At 42.4% G+C, this 19,370-nt stretch overlaps 1 protein-coding gene across 2 annotated transcripts in view; it reads left to right on the plus strand.

The window, feature by feature from the left end:
* plekhh2 (pleckstrin homology domain containing, family H (with MyTH4 domain) member 2) overlaps nt 1–19,370 on the plus strand; it is a 160,512-nt gene that overhangs the window by 50,881 nt on the left and 90,261 nt on the right. Inside the window, exons 3-6 of one of the 2 annotated variants that reach the window (XM_041182916.1) lie at nt 3,757–3,819; nt 8,920–9,069; nt 14,466–14,549; nt 15,063–15,144. In XM_041182916.1, the coding sequence (XP_041038850.1) occupies nt 3,757–3,819; nt 8,920–9,069; nt 14,466–14,549; nt 15,063–15,144 (379 nt within the window). The remainder of the gene's footprint in view (nt 1–3,756; nt 3,820–8,919; nt 9,070–14,465; nt 14,550–15,062; nt 15,145–19,370) is intronic. The other variant, XM_041182917.1, reaches the window with a different exon arrangement.

Here is a 19,370-nt window from a genome sequence, read left to right on the forward strand (position 1 = left end):
GTGGGTTGGCCAGCAGGACGGTCAGTGCGATCGGAAAGGTTGGGGAGCAATGTGAGACTGCTCCAAAATGGTGCCAATCAGGTCACGTGACCTTACATTAGACCAGATGCAAAACAACATTAAAACGAAACTCCTACACTAAATGCAAATACCTATTAATTGATTGATCTGAAAGCAAAACGACTTAAAATGGAGTCTTACTGTATTCTGCAAAGGGAAAAATCCATGTGTGATGATACAAAATAAACAATTGTGCTAAACTGCCTCACTGGCCCTGAAAGACTAATGTTATATTTGTTGAATGTCAAATTCCTCTTTTGTAAGAAATTCCGCCTTTTATTTTGAAACAGATTTGTATATGACATTTTTAGCTTTTACCTTAATCCCACGTGAATGACCCATTTTGATATCTGTAAAATTTAAAATTAGAAGTGAAAAGACTCAATGATTTTTGCTTCTTGGTTAGCAGGCTGTAAGAATGCTTAAAACTGGCTGCTTAATCCGCTTAATGGCAACATTGTTGATGGATGCCTGGAGACCCCTTTGACTTGGTGCCAAATTCAAACTGGCATCGAGAAAAGTGAATCTCTGGCACGAGTTTACTAGATCTTTGTGGGCTTTCTTCAAATTCAGCGGCAAGTGCCGTTTCTTTGCTGCTGACCACAAAATCCAGCCCATTATTCCCAATTGGACCAGATTAAACACATTTATTTAGGGTATATGGCGAAACAAATCAAAATTTGCTTTCTTTAACATGTGAAAGTTAATTATAGTTCTTTTTAATTTTTTGGATTTCAGAAACAGGTACTTGATGGTTAGACACCATTTTTTAAAAGGTATTGTTTGAGTGCAAAGTGCTGAAAAAGGTATCTTTTCAATTTGGCAAGCCATCAGAAGCATTGCGTTCTAAGAATCTGATGTGTGCATGCTAACATCAAACTAAGGCGGATCCAGTGGGTGCAGCTATTTATGTTTCATAAATTGTTGTCTATGATATTAAATGTTGCATAGATGTAGCCTCTAATGACATTGCACAGCTGTCTAAACATGTTTTGATTTAGTTTGATGTGCTTTGATGAAGACAATACATTCTAGTGAGAGGACTCTGATATCCTTCATGTATTCACTGAGGATTTGTTCCTCAAGTTAATTGCAAAACAGAACTTGTTCATGTTGAATATTTGGGTTATTTCAATGCTGTCTTATTGCTTGATGCTTTTCCACCAAAAATGAGAAAATTTTCAGTTATTTGCGGTATTGCAGCTGTTTTCTAGTGGAATTTTTTTTTTACAAACATATGAATTAGGAGCAGGAGTAGGCCGCTCGGCCCCTCGAGCCTGCTTTGCCATTCAATAAGATCATGGCTGATCTGAAAATAACCTCAACCCCACATTCCTACCTACCCTCAATAACTTTTCACCCTCTTGTCAATCAAGAATCTGTCTACCCCGCCTTAAAAATATTCAAAGACTCTGCTTCCACCACCATTTGAGGAAGAGAGTTCCAAAGACATTCAACCCTCTGAGAGAAGAAAATTCTTCTCATCTCTGTCTTAAATGAACAACCCCCTATTTTTAACAGTGACCCCAAGTTCTAGATTCTCCCACAAGAGGAAACATCCTCATCACATCCACCCTGTCAAGACCCCTCAGGATCTTTAAAGGTTTCAATTAAGTCACCTCTTATTCTTCTAAATTCCATTGGATACAAGCCTAACCTATCCAGCCTTTACCCTTACGACTACCCACCCGTTTCTGGTATTAGCCTAGTAAACCTCTGAACTGTTTCTCATGCATTTACATCTTTTTTTAAATAAGGAGGCCAGTAATGTACACTGTTTTCTAGATGTGGTCTCACCAATGTCCTGCACAACTGAAGCATGATCTCCCTACTTTTGTAATAAATTCCCCTCACAATAAATGATAACATTCTATTAGCTTTCCTAATTACATGCTGCACCTTCCTACTAACATTTTGTGAATCATGCACTAAGACACCCATCCCTCTGAATCTCAGAGCTCTGCAATCTCTCACCATTTAGATAAATGCTTCTTTCTTATTCATCCTAGCAAAATGAAGAATTTCACATTTGCCCACATTATACTCCATTTGCCAGATCTTTGCCCACTCACTTAACTTATGTCACTTTGTAGCCTCCTTACGTCCTCTTAACAATTTATTTTCTACCTTTGTGTCGTCAGCAAATTTAGCAACCATTCCTTAAGTCTCTTCATCCACGCCATTTATATAAATTGTAAAAATTTGAAACTCCAGCACTGATCCATGTGGAACACCACTCATCACATCCTGCCAAACAGAAAAAGACCCATTTATGCCAACTCTCTATTTCCTGTTAGCTAACCAATCTGCTATCCATGCCAATATGTTACCCCCTACACCATAAGCTTTTATTTTCTGCAATAACCTTTGATGTGGCACTTTATCAAATGCCTTCTGGAAATCTGAGAACAGTACATCCACAGGTTCCCCTTTATCTACAGCACATGACTCCTTCAAAGAACTCCAATAAATCGGTTAAATGTGCCTTCCCTTTTACAAAAGCATGCTTACTGTGCCTGATTGCCTTGAATTTTTCTAAATGCCCTGCTATAACATCTTCAATAATAGCTTCTAACATTTTCCCTATGACAGATGTTAGGCTAACTGGCCTATAATTTCCTGCTTTTAAAGAAGTTGTCACCCTAAGGTTTACCCTTTAAAATCAATTTCCATCATTGCACATGGAATTAATCCAGGAAGCAGCATTCTAAAAAGCATTAATTACTTTGACTACTTGCATCATTCTGCAACAAATCGCTTGCATTATTCATTGCCAACTATGGCTAATGATAAATGATGTGGATCTGCCAACTCACAAACTAATTGCAATTGCTCACGAGTGAAAATCGTAATCAAATTCAGAGCTTGAGAGCTGGTGGTGGAGGCGCAGGAGGGAGGAATAATTTATCTGGTGCTTTTATAGCCCAAGAAAATCATTCTAAACTAGTTCTAAAAAATCACATTTTCCACTGCAAAGTCATGTCTGGAGAAGGCTTTCATTGATCCTTAATATTACAAGGTGTATTATAATTTCTTTATATTGTAGTCTATTGGCCAGTTTGTACTTCACAGAACTGCAACAATGGGAAGCCATTTTCTGTATCTCCTTACAATGCACTAGAATTCACGCATTTAATTCATAGAGTTTGGTCAGAGCACAGTGTTTACTTAGCACTAGCAGTGCTGTACTTCTGACAGCACAGTGGGAAAAGAGCATCTCTTGAAATGATACTCCATGCAGTGGGTCATTTGTATTGCAGTGCAACTTGCAAAGTTGAGACATGTGCTTCTAGTCTATGGAATCAGCCTTCAGTGTTATTGTAAAATGCAGGCTTCAATTTTTTTGAAAGTAACTTAATTTCAACAGTAGAATAGTAACTTACAAATATTATTTTGCAAGCAGTTATTAATACATCCTGTCATATGTATACTCAATTGCCAATACACAACTGCATTTAACGAATATGCTGTGGTAGCAGTGATTTATGTACTTAAAAGGTTTCCTGAAACATACTGCTATAATGTTTTTTATTACAGTATTGGATTAGTCTAGTTTCCTTTCTCAAGTCTCTCAATAGTGTCCTTTATTTTCTCAGGGAAAATCAACTACAGATGTTTCAATGCAATTTTAGAATGCACCAATGGAATTCATGCTGTAGCTACCTTCATATTAATGTCGTGTTTTCTGCTTTTCAGATGCAGCAGTTGGAAAGGCAAGTAATTGATGCCAACCGTCGTGCTGAGAAAGCTTACCAGCAGGTGGTGTATAAGCAAACACGCTTCTTTCTCGCGTACATTCTAGATTATGTTGTGTAGCCATGGGCCTTAAATGTCACATCTTCACACTTAGTAGTGCTTGCAAGTCAATGATTCTACCATCTGATGCAGTCAATGTTGATTTAGTTGAAGCACTTCAAGAAATCACACAGATGTTTTGGAAACATGCAAGTGTGTCCTATTAGAAAAATGTTGATTGAGTCTGATCCTGAACCACATGATTCCTCGATCAACTTCTGTATTTGAATGAGGCAAAATGGAAATTATAAAGCACCCATACTCTTGAAATCTCTCATGGATCCAGCTTTGGTTCTCTCTTCTTCTTCTTCTATGTGGTGTCCCTTGACCCATTCATTGACTGACATAGGCTGGGATTTTCCAGTCCCAACAGCAGCGGGTTTAATGGCAGGTGGGGGGACAATGCGGCAGGAATTGAAAAATCAGTTTCCCATCAACGTGAAATGATGGCGGGAACGTACACTCCCGCCCATCATGGCGGGTCGCCATTCCCACCCGAGGCCACAGTGAAGCTGTTTTGCATCCCATTAATGGGTTACAGATGACATCCTGACTAGAATTGTCCTCCCCCGGCTAATCATCCATACCGCCAGTGGGATATCATGCTAGTCCGGAACACGTCCGGACCAATGTGTTGTGTACATGTCGGGACTCACCTGCTAGTAGGAAATAGGCCTGGAGCAGCTCATAGATGGTGGCAGATGGAGGCCTCCAGCGACCGTGGACCCTGGAACACTATGTGCAGCAATGGGTGGGAAGAGGTGAAAGGGTTTCAGAGGGAGGAGTCAGTAGTGTCAACTGATGAGTCATGAGGGGCATACTGAAGGAATTGTTGATAGGAGGGGATGGTGAAGGCTAAAGCGGTCAGTGGGAGCTGGTAGGGTAGGGGGTTGAGAGTCCTGTGATGATGGGCAAAGGGACACTGAGGGTTGTTGGAGGGGGAAGTAAAACCAGATTCTGGGGTTGGCGGAATTGAGGGGGCCGCATATCACACAGAATCACAGAATATTATGGCGCGGAAGGAGGCCATTCGGGCCATTGTGTCTGCACCAGCTCTTCAAATGAGCGTTATGACTTTGTGCCATTCTTCTGTCTTTTCCCCCATACCCTTGCACATTGTTTCTATTCAAATAATCATCCAATGCCATCTTGAATGCTTCAATTGAACCTGCCTCCACCACACTTCCAGGCAGTGCATTCCAGATTCGAACCACTCGCCGTGTAAAAAACTATTTTCTCACATGACATTTGCTTCTTTTTCAAATTACTTTAAACCTGTGCCCTCTCATTCTCAATCCTTTTATGAGCAGGAACAGTTTTTCCCTATCTACTCTATCCAGCCCCTCATGATTTTGAACATCTCTGTCAAATCTTCTTGGCCTTCTCCTCTCCAAAGAGAACAGTCCCAACCGCTCTGATCTACCTTCATAACTGAGCTTCTCAACTCTGGACCCATTCTTGTAAACCTCTTCTGCACTCTCTCCAATCCTTCCTATAGTGTAACGCCCAGAACTGTACACAATACTCCAGGTGAGATCTAACTAGTGTCCTATGCAAGTTCAGCGTAACCTCCTTGCTTATGTACTCAATGCCCCCATTAATAAATCCCAGGATACTGTATGCTTTTTTAATTGCTCTCTCTACCTGCCGTGCCACCTTCAATGATCTGTGCACATTTACACCCAGGTCCCTCTGCTCCTGCACCCCCTTAAAAATTGTACCCCTTATTTTATATTGTCTCTCCCTGTTCTTCCTACCAAAATGCATCACCTCACACTTCTCTGCATTGAACTTCATCTGCCACCCATCTGCCCACTCCACCAAATTGTCTATGCCCTTTTAAAGTTCTGTACTGTCCTCCTCATTGCTTACAATGCAATCAAGTTTCATATCATCTGCAAACTTTGAAATTGTCCCATGCACACCAAGATCTAGGTCATTAACATATAATCTGGAAAAGCAAGGGTCCCAATACCAACCCCTGGAGAACTCCATTACAAACCTTCATCCAGCCCGAAAAATATCCATTGACTATTACTCAACCAATTTTGTATCCGTGTTGCTACTGACCCTTTTATTCCATGAGGTATAACTTCTCTCACAAGTTTCAGCTATCTTTCTCATGCTTCCAGTCTTACAAATAGCCCACTGGATTGTGTGCCAGGTGATTGATGCACTGCAGGTTGTCACAAGGGTTCTGGGGCAGCACCCTCTAGAGCAGTGAGCCCATGCAAATAGAAGGATAAGGTGCACAGTGGCAGGTCATGAGCAGTGCTTGCTGCCTAACCAACACCCCCCCCCCCCCCCCCCAGCAACAAATCCCACGTCCCATCCCCATCCCCTCACCATACAGCATCCAAGCTGTGTGTAGGGTCAGGGACCAGCAGTGGCCTCTCCACCTGCAGACTGAAGACCAGATGGAGTGCAGTGGGGCAATGAGGTATCACCTTAAAACATTGAGTAGCTCTTTTATGCATGGCCCGCATGGATGGTGCCTTTGCCACTGAGGCCTATGTCCCTCTGCCATTCAGTGAGATATGAGCAGTTGAGTGTTCACTTACCCTGGCGGTGCAGATGAGGTCATTCATCTATTTCTGGAACTGCAGGGCAGTCCTCCGGCGGAGACCATGTGCACTGATCACTCTGGCGGCTTTTTCCCATGCAGGGCTGGTCACACGACTCGGCCTCCTCCTTCAATTTGCGGAGTACAGGATGCCCCTTCTGGCCTCCATTGCATAGAGCAGCACATCGAGGGAAGCATCGTTGAATCTGGGGGCCAGAGCTGCCTGGGATCACTGAGCCATCTCCTCCTTGTACAGTAGTTGTGCAGCAAAGAAGTTAATGACCAGGCACCTTTTAAATATGGCACCCGGATATGATAGCTGGGCATGCGTCACCAGCCTACACCGCCATACAATACATCGGGAAACCCCCGACTGCATAATTAATGAGCCCAGCATCGTGCGATTTGTCGTGAATTCCCACCAGGCTTCGCAGTGGCAAATACTCCTAGTTCCCGCCCCGGCCACAGAAAATCCGGCCATATTTGTCTGTTTCCACATGTAAGCTGATGACACCAAGTTTCGTCGCTTACCCACCTCTACTGAACGCTTCATTGTCTTTGTGCTATTAACACTGCTTGTCCAACATCCAGCCTTTGATGAGACTTAATTTTCTCTATCCAAAAATTGGGAAGACTGAAGGCATTGCCGTCCATCACCAACCTTGCTCCTTTGTCACTATCTCAGTCTGATCTGGTCTGTTCACGTAAGCTCAGCATAATGTTTGACCTGGACTTGAATGTTTGGTGGCCCATTAATGTACTCTTGATCCTCCTGATTCCACAAGGAAAGCAAAAGTACTTGTCTTAATCTTCTGGACTCTGATTCTCCTTTTGATTGACCTTACTTGGCAACAATGATCACATATTTAGGCACTAGCTATTACTTTTTTTTCCCAAAATAAAGAAACAAAATGCTGGAAATACTCAGCAGGTCAGGCAGCATCTATGGAGAGAAACAGAGTTAACGTTTTGGGTCGATGATGACCATTCATCAGAACCTTGATCAGAGTTTCCCGCATTTTCTGTTTTTATTTGAAATTTCTAGCATCAGCAGTATTTTGCTTTTGTATGATAATTTTTGTTACCTGAAAAATATACCAAGTTAATAGGTAGCATGCTAGAAATTTGGTTTAGATCACTAGCCGCCTTTATTCATGGCTATTCTACATAATTTCTAGTGATCTATTAGAATTCCAAAATGGACTCTTTACATTTTGCTGTTTATGGTATGCTATTATTCTGCAGTAATGACTCCATGAAAGTATCCCCCAGTGTTATACAGCAATGTAATTTCTGCTCATTGTTACATGTTATTCAAATTGTTTCCACATTATTGAAATCTAATAACATTTCTTATGGATTTTTTCTTTGTCGTGACCATCAAATATGTAATTTACATTGAGATGCCAGTCAATTTCTTCCTACTTGTTAGTTGAGTATTTAAGTACCTCTGTTTTTCTCCTTTCAGATTGGTTAGTTTCTACTTTCATTATTAATCAAACGTTATGTACAATTTCAATATTTTCCCTAATCACAAAAATTCCACTCAGTTGCATTCTGGAAACATTGAAATCTGGCTATGTATTATCAGGTTCCCCAGCCAGACTAGCTAACTTCCCATGCATAGCAGCCCGATGTAAAATTGTGAGATAAACAAATAGTGCATGTGCACCTGTTCATATTTGATTTTAAAAGACTACAGTTCTCAAGATCCACTGCATGATGGGCTCTTGCACTATTTGATATCTTTTTTCACCAGCCTGGTGTACAAGATTGACATTTATCAGTCTACTCATAGGAGAGAAATAAAGAAAAAATTAGTTACGGTGAAAATAGAGATTAACAGGAGGGAGAACAAAAGAAGTGAAGCAGGAGAAAGAGGAATACAATTGAAGGAAAGTGAGAGAAACAAAATAAAGCAGGAGGGTGAAAATCAGAATTGATGGGGAAAATTGTGGCATTCACCATTTGTATCTGGAAGGGGTTACAAGAATATTTTTAGATTATTTTCTTTGTTTTTTTTTTAAAGAGTTTTTGAATTTGTCTTCAGGAAATTAATCATTTTCCTGTATAAGTTAATGCCATAATAAGGATGCATTAGACATACACAGATACATGCCAATAAAATCAACTATTAGTGGTGGTTAACAAGTACTTCTTCAAATGTTTGCTTCGTACCTGGTTACAGATGGAAAATACTGCTAAGCAGTTGAGCCAAATGATTCTTACTACATGATGAATTCATTCAGGAAAGCCACTGTCTGGATTTTACTTTGGCACTGAGACTACAGTACGTTAAAATGCCAGGAAAAGACTATCCAACTAAGATGTCACTGGAATTTGGGATCGGATGTGAAACCTCATTAAGATAGCGTAGAATTTTACCAAGAGTTAGCAGGAGTAGCTAAGCTTCTTTCACGAGCGTTCCAGTAGATATTAGCTGTTCTGTTTTTTGTTGCTGTTTTATGAAGAATGTTATTAAATCTCTTTTGTGCTCCTAGGTCTGTGTTATGGAGGAGAAGCTAAAAACAGCTAACATCCAGACCGATGACTCCGAGAATAAGTTGTATAAGAGCTGTCAAGAGTTGGAAACCCTTATACTAGAAAAAGACGATATCATACAACGTTTAGAGCTACAGCTTGATGAACAGGTTAGCTATCACAGACATTACTACAAGTTTATTTGAGTAGCTTGTTCCTTGGTCATTTAGAAATGTGCATTGCTTAAAAATGAAATATGAAGTTGTATTTAAAGAAATTCATTTTGATTTGATGAATTAAAATGCAGCAGTCTGTACCTCTTTTAATTGTGCTCCATTTTCTCTATACTCTACAGTACAGCCCATATTTCTACAGCGCTGTTAACATTATTAAACATTCCAGGGTGCTTTGCAGAAGCATTCCTAAACAAAAATAGGATTCGAAGCCACATAAGGAGATATCAGGTCAGATGACCAAAAGCCTCAATCAAGGAGGTATTTTTTAAGGAATTGGACAGGGAATTCCAGAGCCTAGGGTCTACGCAGCTGAAGGCACAGCCACCAAAGATGGTTTAAAGTCAGCAGTACTCAAGAGGCCAGAATTAGATGAGTGCAGATATCTCACAAAGTTGCTGGGCTGCAGGAGATTACAGAGATGGGGAGACACATTTGAAAACAAGGATGATCATTTTAAAAACGAGAATTGCTTGACTGGGAGACAGTGTAGGTCAGCTAGGGATGATGGGTGAACAAGACTTGTTGCAGGTGACGACAGGCAGCAGAGTTTTGGATGCCCTCATGTCTAAGGAAGGTTGGATGTGGGTGGCAAGCCAGTGCGTTGGAATCATTTAGAGGTAACAAAAGCATGAATGAGGATGTCAACAGCAGATAAACTAAAGTCAGGAGATATTAGAAGTGGAAAAAGGCAGTCTTAGTGATGATGCAGCTCATCTTGGGGTCAAAACACCATGGTTGCGAACTGTCCATTTCAGTTTCAGTTCGTTGCCAGGGTGAGGGATGGAGCGAGGAAAGAGTTTGGAATGGGGATCGATGACAATGGCTTCAGATTTCCCAATGTTTAATTGGTAGAAATTTCTGCTCACCCAGTACTGGATGTTAGATAAGCAGTCATAATTTAGCAACATTGGAGGAGTCAAGAGAGATGGAGCTGAAGTTTACAGATAGCAGGGTTTCCCGCCCTACCTCTGAAGAATTGGCTGGGAATGCAGCCCCACTGACGTTGAATGTCCCACAACCATTTAACACTTTGAGGAGTATTAATTGGCTGGAGGCAGCGCTCACTTCAGAGAAAATCCTGCCTCAGAGAGGTGCTGGCCAATCAGATCCACTGGCCACTGCTGGGACTACAACCAGTGCCGTTAGTCTAAGTGCCAGAGCCCATGGGAACAGGTAGGTGTGAGATTGCATGACAGAAACAGGAGGGAGGCCCAGGGTGGTGAGGAGGTGGGGATTTTGATGGAAAGACTGGGGGTGGGGGGCACAAGGCACACCCGGGGAGGGAGGGTGGAAGGGCAGACTTTGGAGAGAGGGGCCCTGATCTTGAAAGAGGGCCAGTGATGGAGTGTCCCCCAAACCCCCCCATTCCTGCCCAAGTCCTAAGTGAGGTGACCTGCTGGGCATCTCCCAACCTCGCCCCACCCCCCACCCCGGTCCCTGTCCTCCTCCAGCCAGCCGAAAAATTGGTACCAGCAGGAAGCAGCTCTTAAGTGGTCAGTAATTGGCTACTTAAGGGCCTCAATTGGGGCAAGAGTGACAGGCCACCCTAGGCCTCGACTGCCCCTCTTACAGTGAGGACCTGGCAGCAGTAAGGCCGCTCGGAGAATTTTAAAGGCTTCCCGCCTGCAAACATGCCGGTAGGGGACCATAGCATTCTGCTCGTGGTAGTAAGGTAGGGCTGGGTGTTGTCAGTGTATATGTGAAAAGTAATGCTGTGCTTTCAGATGATATTACCAAGGGACAACATGTAGATGAGAAACAGGACAGGGCCAAGTTCGACCGATGGGGGACATCAAAGGTAACATTGCAGAAACAGGAAGGGAAGCCATTGAAACTAATATTCTGGCTATGATTAGATAGATTGTAGTAGAAATAGGAGAGAGAAGTCACAACTACCTGGATGACATTGGCGTTGGAGGAGGATGGTGTGGTCAGCCATGTCAAAGGCTGCAGACAGGTCGAGAATGAGAAGGAAGGATAGTTTAACTTTATCACAGTCAAATAGAATGTCATTTGTGACTTTGATAATAGGAGTTTCAGTACTGTGGCAGGATCAGAAATCTGATTGGAAGGATTCAAACATAGAGTTGTAGGAAAAATTGACATCAATTTGGGAGGTGGCGATGCATTCAAAGATTTTGAAGAGGAATGAGAGGTTTGAGATGGGCATTAATTTGCAGGGGCAATGAGGTCAAGGGTTGGCTTTTTGAGGAGGGATGTAGTTATGGCAGATTTAAAGGAGATGGACAGATTCTGAATAGAGAGAACCGTTATCATTATTAACATATTGGCATAACATCAACCAGGAGGGGTCGATGGGTGATTAGGCTTTCAATGCGAATAGGGTCGATGTAGGAGGAGGTGAGTCTCATGAGTCTCAAGATGAGTTCAGAGAGGGCATGAAGGGAGATAGGAGAGAAACTAGAGAAAGATGCAAGTTTTGGGCTAGGGTGGTGGGAAGGTTTGGAGGAAGGTTGGTCTAGGGGAAGGGAGGGCAGTGACAGAGGCAGCTGATTGGATGGTCTCAATCTTCATGACAAAGAAATCAATGAGCTCTTTGAATTTATTGTTGGAGCTGAGGGTTGAAGAGACAGGGGATTAAGAAGACAATTTGCAGTAGAGAAAAGAAACCAAGGTTATTTTTGTATTCCTGGATGATCTGGGAATAGTGAGTGGTTTCAACAGACATAAGCAGGACCCTGTAGCGCTTTAGGTGGTCTAACCAGATTGGAAGTGTATGGCTAAAATAATTGTCCGCCAAATACCTCAAGTCTGTCCCTTGGACTTAAGGGAGCAGAGCCTTCTCAAAGGCAACTAGGGATGGGCAACAATTGTTGGCCTTGCCAGTGACGCACAGATCCCATGAAAGATTTGAAAAAAAAGATGAGGGGGTACTGGGGGTATGTCCAGGGTGAAAGGGAGTAATGGGTTTATTGGGCATCAATGGTGGAGATGAGGGCACAGTTCAGCAAATCAGTAGCTGCAGAAATCTTGTGGCAAATGGAGGGCCAAAGACTAAATAGGTGGAATTTCAAATATATAGTTGTAAGTGAAATGTGGAATGTGGAACTGAAGCAGGCATGATGCCCCTTATTTGCACATGCGAAAAGCTTAGTGCGTCTTTCAAACTAAAGTACACCTCTTGTTTGTCATTACTCTTTTTTTTATTCATTCACAGGATGTGGGCTTCACTGACTGGGCCAGCATTTATTGCCCACTCCTAGTTGCCCTTGAGAAGGTGGTGGTGAATATGGTAGCGAGCATGCTTCCTGTATGCGATTTGGGATCTTAGAAGGCTACCCGGGGACCCACTTTCTAGACCATGATATTTTCAGTGTCCTAAAGGTTTCAGCATGCAAAAACTGATGTTCCACCCAGGGCTGAGCCCATTGAATAAAACCTAGCAATGTGAGTTTCCAAGGGACCACTAGAAGAAATGTTAAATGGGGATCTTGCAAGCAAACATTCTAATTGTAAGCAACAGTTTGCCACTATGTTTTTTGAAGCTGATGAGTTTGCCTTGGTGATTGGTTTCCACAAGGCACAGAAATTAGGCCTCCTAGAAGACAACGTCTGGGAAGTGGGGAAGGGGCTGCTCGAAGAAAATCTTACTTGCTCATCAGAGTCAGGCATACAGTGAAAATAACTGTATTTGTTTGAGGGTCACTGCACAAGAAATCTGGATTTCTCTGGACAGGTTGTCACTGAGCTCTGCAGCCTCCTGCAAGATGACATACTGCCTGCTGGACTAGGAGGTCATGTTTTGCCTTTGACAGTGAAAGTCACCATTACCAATGTTAGAATGCTATTGTAAACATTTCCAAAATCCCTTAATCTACAGTTCATCAAGCAAGTCACTGATGATATCCTTGCCAGTGACAATCAGTGAAGTACTTTCCCAATATAACATAGCAATCAAAAAAAGGTCCTGGAATTTGCTGCAATGGCTAGCTACCCTCATATGCCAGCAGCCATAGTCTGTACCTGTGTTGCTATTAGAACATCAGGACACCAGCCAGGAGCATTTGTTAACAGGAAATGATTTCATTATATCATTGAGCAGCTGATCACCACCACAGACTAATGCAGGTCTGTGCCAAGTTTCCAGGCAACTGCCACGATTCCCTCATTTCTGCTCCAGTAAATCATCTCCAGACATCATGTCACAAAACTTAGAGGATAGTTGCAAGGGGTCAAAGGCCACCTCACCACATATAGCATTTGACTCCCCTCCATCGCCCCATCGTACCTGTAGAGATGAGGTACAAACGTGGGACCGCCAAATTGATCATCAAGCATATAATTGAGGTCTTGAACTGAGGGTTTAGATGGCTGGATAGATTTGGGGAATTGATTGGGGCACTTCAGTTAACCTGCTCATTACCCCCAGCTGATTTTCCCCTCACTGATCCAGAGGCTTTAAGGCTAATTGTAACACCCAAATATATGTCTGAGTGGCAGGGATGAACAGTATAGTCAAACTGAATCCTGCAGCACAACTGACTCAAATTAAATTTAAATATATTATACTATAGATAGTATAGTGGGAGGGAGATAAATAATTTCACACTTCACTAGCCCACCCAGTCCTAGGTCTGAAACCTTGGAGTGTAAACAAGCTTGTGCTGATAAATACCTATTTCTTTGTACATGCTCTTCAGCATAGTTAAAAGATAGATAGGTGAAACTGTTTAGCTTTGTCTCACGCTAAGGAGTATATAGCATGTAAGTCAAATTTATAATGGTTCTTAATTCATGTTCCTTTGGCATAATCAACATTGTTGCAGATTGCCTCAGTTTTGTAATTTAGTGAAAGATATCTGTTGCTCTATACAGTTGTTTCATTCCCACCAGTGAACATGGATAAGAAACAGTGCTATTTGAGCTACCTACTTCAGTTATAACCGCTAGAACTGGTACATTTCTGATATAAGTGAAATCTATTTTAGTTTGATTAGAGTGCAAGTAAGCATCCATGTATATAATATGCTTTTCTACTTCGATAAATTCTCAACAAACACATTTTCCACATAAATGACTATATTGGGTATAAAAATCTAACAGATTTGTATAGATTAACATAGCATTTTCTAAAGATATTGCAACAGACCAATACCACTATACCTTACACAAAAGAGGCGTCAACTGATGATTCCATCATACCCACAAACATTTGGCTTCCACTCTCTTATATATGTTCATATGAAATAACCCATGTCCATTTCTCAAGCTTCCTATTTTACCTTTGCTTTCCTCCAGTCCGAGTGTTCTGTTCCACTGAAAATGTTTACATATTTACAGAAGGATAACAGTTAGTTTTTGGGTTTCAGAAGCACCTGCGAATCCAGGAGGCCAAAATAATAGAAGAGAAAGCAGCTAAAATCAAGGATTGGGTGACAATGAAACTTCAGGAGGTACCTGAGTCTTGCTGCATATGTATAGGAAAAACGAGCACTGCATAATGTATTATTTATGCAATTGAAGTTTTGTATTTGATTGTTTATTTACTTTTTCTTTTTGGAATTTTTGACCTGCAAAGCATATTTGCAAATTTTTAAAAAGTTGCTTTGTATTGGAAAATATATTCCACACTGTTTATTATAAAATTGAAAATTAGTCAGTCCATTGAACAAAAATCTTCCCAAAAGGTTTATGTAGTTTCACATTAGCAAAAGTTATGTGACATTTCAGATGAACTTATGCCACCGTTTTCTATTCAGGAGGCTATATCAATTGATGGAAGCATATCTAGAACATAGTTATATTTACAATCTTAGTGGCTCAGGAGAATTAAGTAAGAGTAATGTTATAACAACGTAATTATTGATAAGCTTTTTCATTAAACCAAAGGTTCTTAATTTTGTGTTTTTAATGTAGAGCGATATATACTATTTAATATCATATTAATATACTCTTTTTGCTCATAGCTTGAAACTGAAAATCAGAACTTTAAATTTACGAACCAGCAACAGGTAGAACACATTCAGATCCTTCAGACCAAGTTACAAGGTAAGAGTCAAGTTCTTTTGATTGAATAAATTCAGCAGTCTACTGTGCATCAACACCAGTAAATTATAAAAGGGGGGCAATTACTCTATATGTGTGTATCATGTCTATTTGATGGGTTTTGAAATTGATCGGTTGGAATTTCCTCTATCCAATTTATGTTAAAATAAAGCCTAAATTTATGCCTGTTTTTATGCCAACCTTACCTGTGAAGCTCATTTACTGACATAGGAATGTAAAAATCAGTAGAAAACAAATGCAATGCAACAATATGTTAGGCTGCTAGCTTCTATTCTCTGAAACTGTCTTCCTTCTGCTCTTCCTCATCCTTTTCCATCAGTATGTAGAGTAGGGATATTCTCGTTGGGAAGACCATTCCTGCTATTTAGACCTTCTAAATAGAGGAAGTTGAGGGTCCAAAAATTATTGGCTACACTGAGGCTGACAGCACTTTGTTTAATTTTAGTGCCTTTTTTCATGTAAAGTCTGGAATCTTATGGGAGCAGGTAGTTCTGTTTGAGCAGATCTGCTTAAATTAGAAACAAAGGATTTCAGTAGCCACATCTCAGGAGTGATGCAATTGATTGAAGAAATTAGCACATAACGATATTTCAGCCTAAAACAAGTGTAAATTAGCTATGCACAAAAATTCCTCAGAAAAATTGCTGCAACATCACTGTAATATGTCTATTTGATCGGTTTTGAAATTGATGGGTTGGAATTTCCTCGATCCAAATTTTCGCTGACAATTTCCAGGAAATTCTGGGCCGACATTTCAGTATCTGTTTTGAATGTCAATTTAATACTTTAGCTTGCAATGTAACATTTTTTTTAGCCTTAATTGCTCCTAATAAATATACATGTTCTGCCATGGTCATCTTGTTTCTGCTTAGATCTATATCCAGTATCTCCCAACACTGTGGGGCAACTACTGTAGGATTCCCCAGTGCTGTCGATGAAGAGAAGCGCAATCAGAGCTGCCATTCAGCACCAATTGTAGCTAACAAATGTTGCTGTAAAGTGGCAATTGACAGTCCATCTAAAAACTACTAAGATTTATCACATTTGTGGTTGGAAACTAATCCACCGACGTGGACCTGTAAGCACTGTTTGATGACCCAAGTTTGAAAGCCTTGGTAGTCAGTTTAATGGACCTGAGAGTTAGGATGGTTTCTTTATACTGCTGAGGCATAGATAAATTCTCCAGTATAATTATGCTTAAAACCACCAGGATCACAAAACACATTACAGCACTGACTGATTCACAAAAGGGTGCACAATTTTTATTTTCTAAAATGACTAGCATTATAAATAATTCTAAAGGACTTGGCTTGTTTATGACTTAATCACATTAAGGTGAAGGTTAAGCAGAATCACAAACTGTGTTATGAAGTCGCTTTCAATGTATTATTCCATCTCACTCCATTTTCCTTTATTCTTTTATGGGATGTGGGCATCACTGGCTAGGCCAGCATTTATTGCCCATCCCTAATTGCCCTCGTGAAGGTGGTGATGAGCTGCCTTCTTGAACCGCTGCAGTACCTGTGGTGTAGGTACACCCACAATGCTGTTGGGGAGGGAGTTCCAGGATTTTGATACAACTGAGTACCTAGTTGGGCCACCTTAGAGGGCAGTTAAGAGTCAGCCACATTCTTGTGGGTCTGTGATCAAATATAGGTCAAGATGGGAAAGGAAGGCAGAGCTCCCTCCCTAAAGGACATCAGTGACCCAGATGGATTTTCACGACAATCCTTTAGTTTCATGGTCACCATCACTGACACTAGCTTTTTATTCCAGATTTATTTAATGAACTGACTCCCCATGGGATCTTCCATTCTGGAGTATATGTTGGTGATGGGAGTGAAAATGAGAGTGAGTTCTGCTCAGGAAAGGGACAGCTGGCCATGTGCAATCTCGTGCAATTAAGCTCATTACATATGCATGCCCAAGGAGCACAGCAAATCTCGCGGTGGGGGCAGGCAGGAAGTTGTCGTCCCCGCTGTTATCTCATGGGATTGAAGGTCCTGGGCAGCCATTCGCTCACTGCAAGTTAGGAGCATCAGTCTGGCTGTCATTCCAGAGGGGGAGACCTACTGCAGATAACAGAATGTTGCAGAGCAGACAACATGTGGCCCCAGGCTTCAGCAAAGCCTCCCTGCAGGTTCGTCTCTGGGCCATCCAGGAAAGGTGGGAGGTGCTGTTTCCCAGGGGTGGCAGCAGAAGGTCCTCCCACTTGACCACGGCAGACTGGACGGAAGTCGCGGCAGAGATTAGCACCCATGGAGCCTACCAAAGATCCACCAGCAGTACAGAAAAAGGATGAACAATATGCTGCACTCGCCAGGGTAAGTGGCAATGTCTATTGACTGCAAAGAGACACTCATAAGGGTGTCAGGCAGTGTAAGTGTGCGAGCTCACAGGGATGTCAGACAGGAGCTTGGGTTGCAGGACTCAGCAGAAGAAGGGACATGTGCACTGAATGTATGGCAGCTACATCATGCTGTCAATATTCTGTCAATTGTAGGACAACCTGCTTGTTAATCACTTGGAAGAGCTCAGGAGCTGGCATAGACATGCATGCTCCTAAACTGCTCAGACACCCATTGGGATGACAATCAATCCTTCTGTCTGTCTGCAGAAGAAGAACGCACACAAAAGGAGAGAGTAGGCCAAAGCTGGCAGCAGTCTACCAGATACCTTAGCACCTTTGAAGAGAAGGCCACAGAAATAGCCGGGGAGATGGGGGGTCATGCCTATGTTGAAGGTGAGACAGGACTCCTGCAGCAAGGCAGTGAGGAGGATGCCTCCAGTCTGAAATTGTCAGATATGCCGACAGTGAGATTTGGATAAGGGAGACTGCTTAGCATCCACTAAATCTTTCTCTTCTCCACTTCAGGTATCAGCAAGGCAAGAAAATGGGGAGGAAATGAAGGGAGACCATCCACAGCTCCAGCTCCAAACCCATCTCTGAGGATGATGCCTCTGTAACCTCAGTGGATGCACCATCACAACATTCACCTGAACCCTACATCGGCGCAGAAACATTCACTTCAGTGGGTGCATGTTCTAGAGTAGGCCCAGAGTCACAATCTGATGAGTACCTCACAGACACAGGTCCACAGCTGGCGGAGGAAGTGACAGTCGATCCCTGACACTCTGAGGCCTGTTGGAGACAGGCCCCTGCTGATCCCATGCAGATGACAGCCCTCTGGACTCAGCCATTAGAGACATGTTGGAGATACAGAGATGGGAAGGGAAACATCAGACAGAGATACCAGGGGCCATGTGCAAACAGGACCAAAGGCTAGAGGTGTCCATCCATGTTCTCTCTGCGGGCACTTGGCTGCATCCGTGTAAAGGATGGCAGCCACCTTGGAGAACTAGGTCCAGCGGAACATGCAGTGGCTGCCGGATATGTGCTCAGACCTGTACTCTGTCGCTCTAGGCATGGGTGCAGTGCAGCAGTGGCTAGGTGAGACAGGGATGGGGTGCCCCAACTTCCTTCCAGGTGCCCCTTCTCCTCAAGGAGTCAGGCAGGTGCCATCACAAACTCACAGAGAGGAGGAGCACCATCAAAGGACCCAGTGGCTTCATCCCACAACACTCCAATGGTGCCCTTCCACTCAACCTCTCCTCTGTCAGTGACCTCATCACCTCTAGCAGGTCAGGCTGAGGAAGGGTGCACCTGCACGTGTGCAGGAGACCCTTAGCAGCCTAAGACCCTCTAAGCCCCAGCCACCCAGGCAAAGACATCACAGTCAATAGGACATACGAGTCAGCAAGCTGCTTCCACCTCAGCTGTGGTTGTCGGGGTTGCACTTAGGCGTAGTAATAAGAAAAGAAAGGTAAAGATTTTTGAAGGCACATGGATGGCATGGGTGTACAACCATTGTATATAATTTTGGCACTTGTAAATATTTGCTCACCTGCACTGTTTGGAAGTATCCTGGATTCTCATCTTGCTGCTAATTTCTACAATGGTCGTGGGCATTTAAAGATGTAGAACTTGGGTCCCCCATCAGAGTCCAGTAACGTCCTTCTATAGCGTAATTTCTCTCATATTATCAAAATTGTGATTGCTGAATATTCCAATATGAGTATGCTTAAGCACTGGTCATCATTTGAGACCATGTGGCTTGGGCATGCATCTTGCAACCGATTTCTTGCAGCTCACCAGGTTCTGAGCTCTGAGAATGATGTCTGAGCAGAGTGTGCACCGAGGCCATTGC

The sequence above is a fragment of the Carcharodon carcharias genome, chromosome 2 (genome assembly GCF_017639515.1).
Source record: "Carcharodon carcharias isolate sCarCar2 chromosome 2, sCarCar2.pri, whole genome shotgun sequence".
Lineage (NCBI taxonomy): Eukaryota > Metazoa > Chordata > Chondrichthyes > Lamniformes > Lamnidae > Carcharodon > Carcharodon carcharias.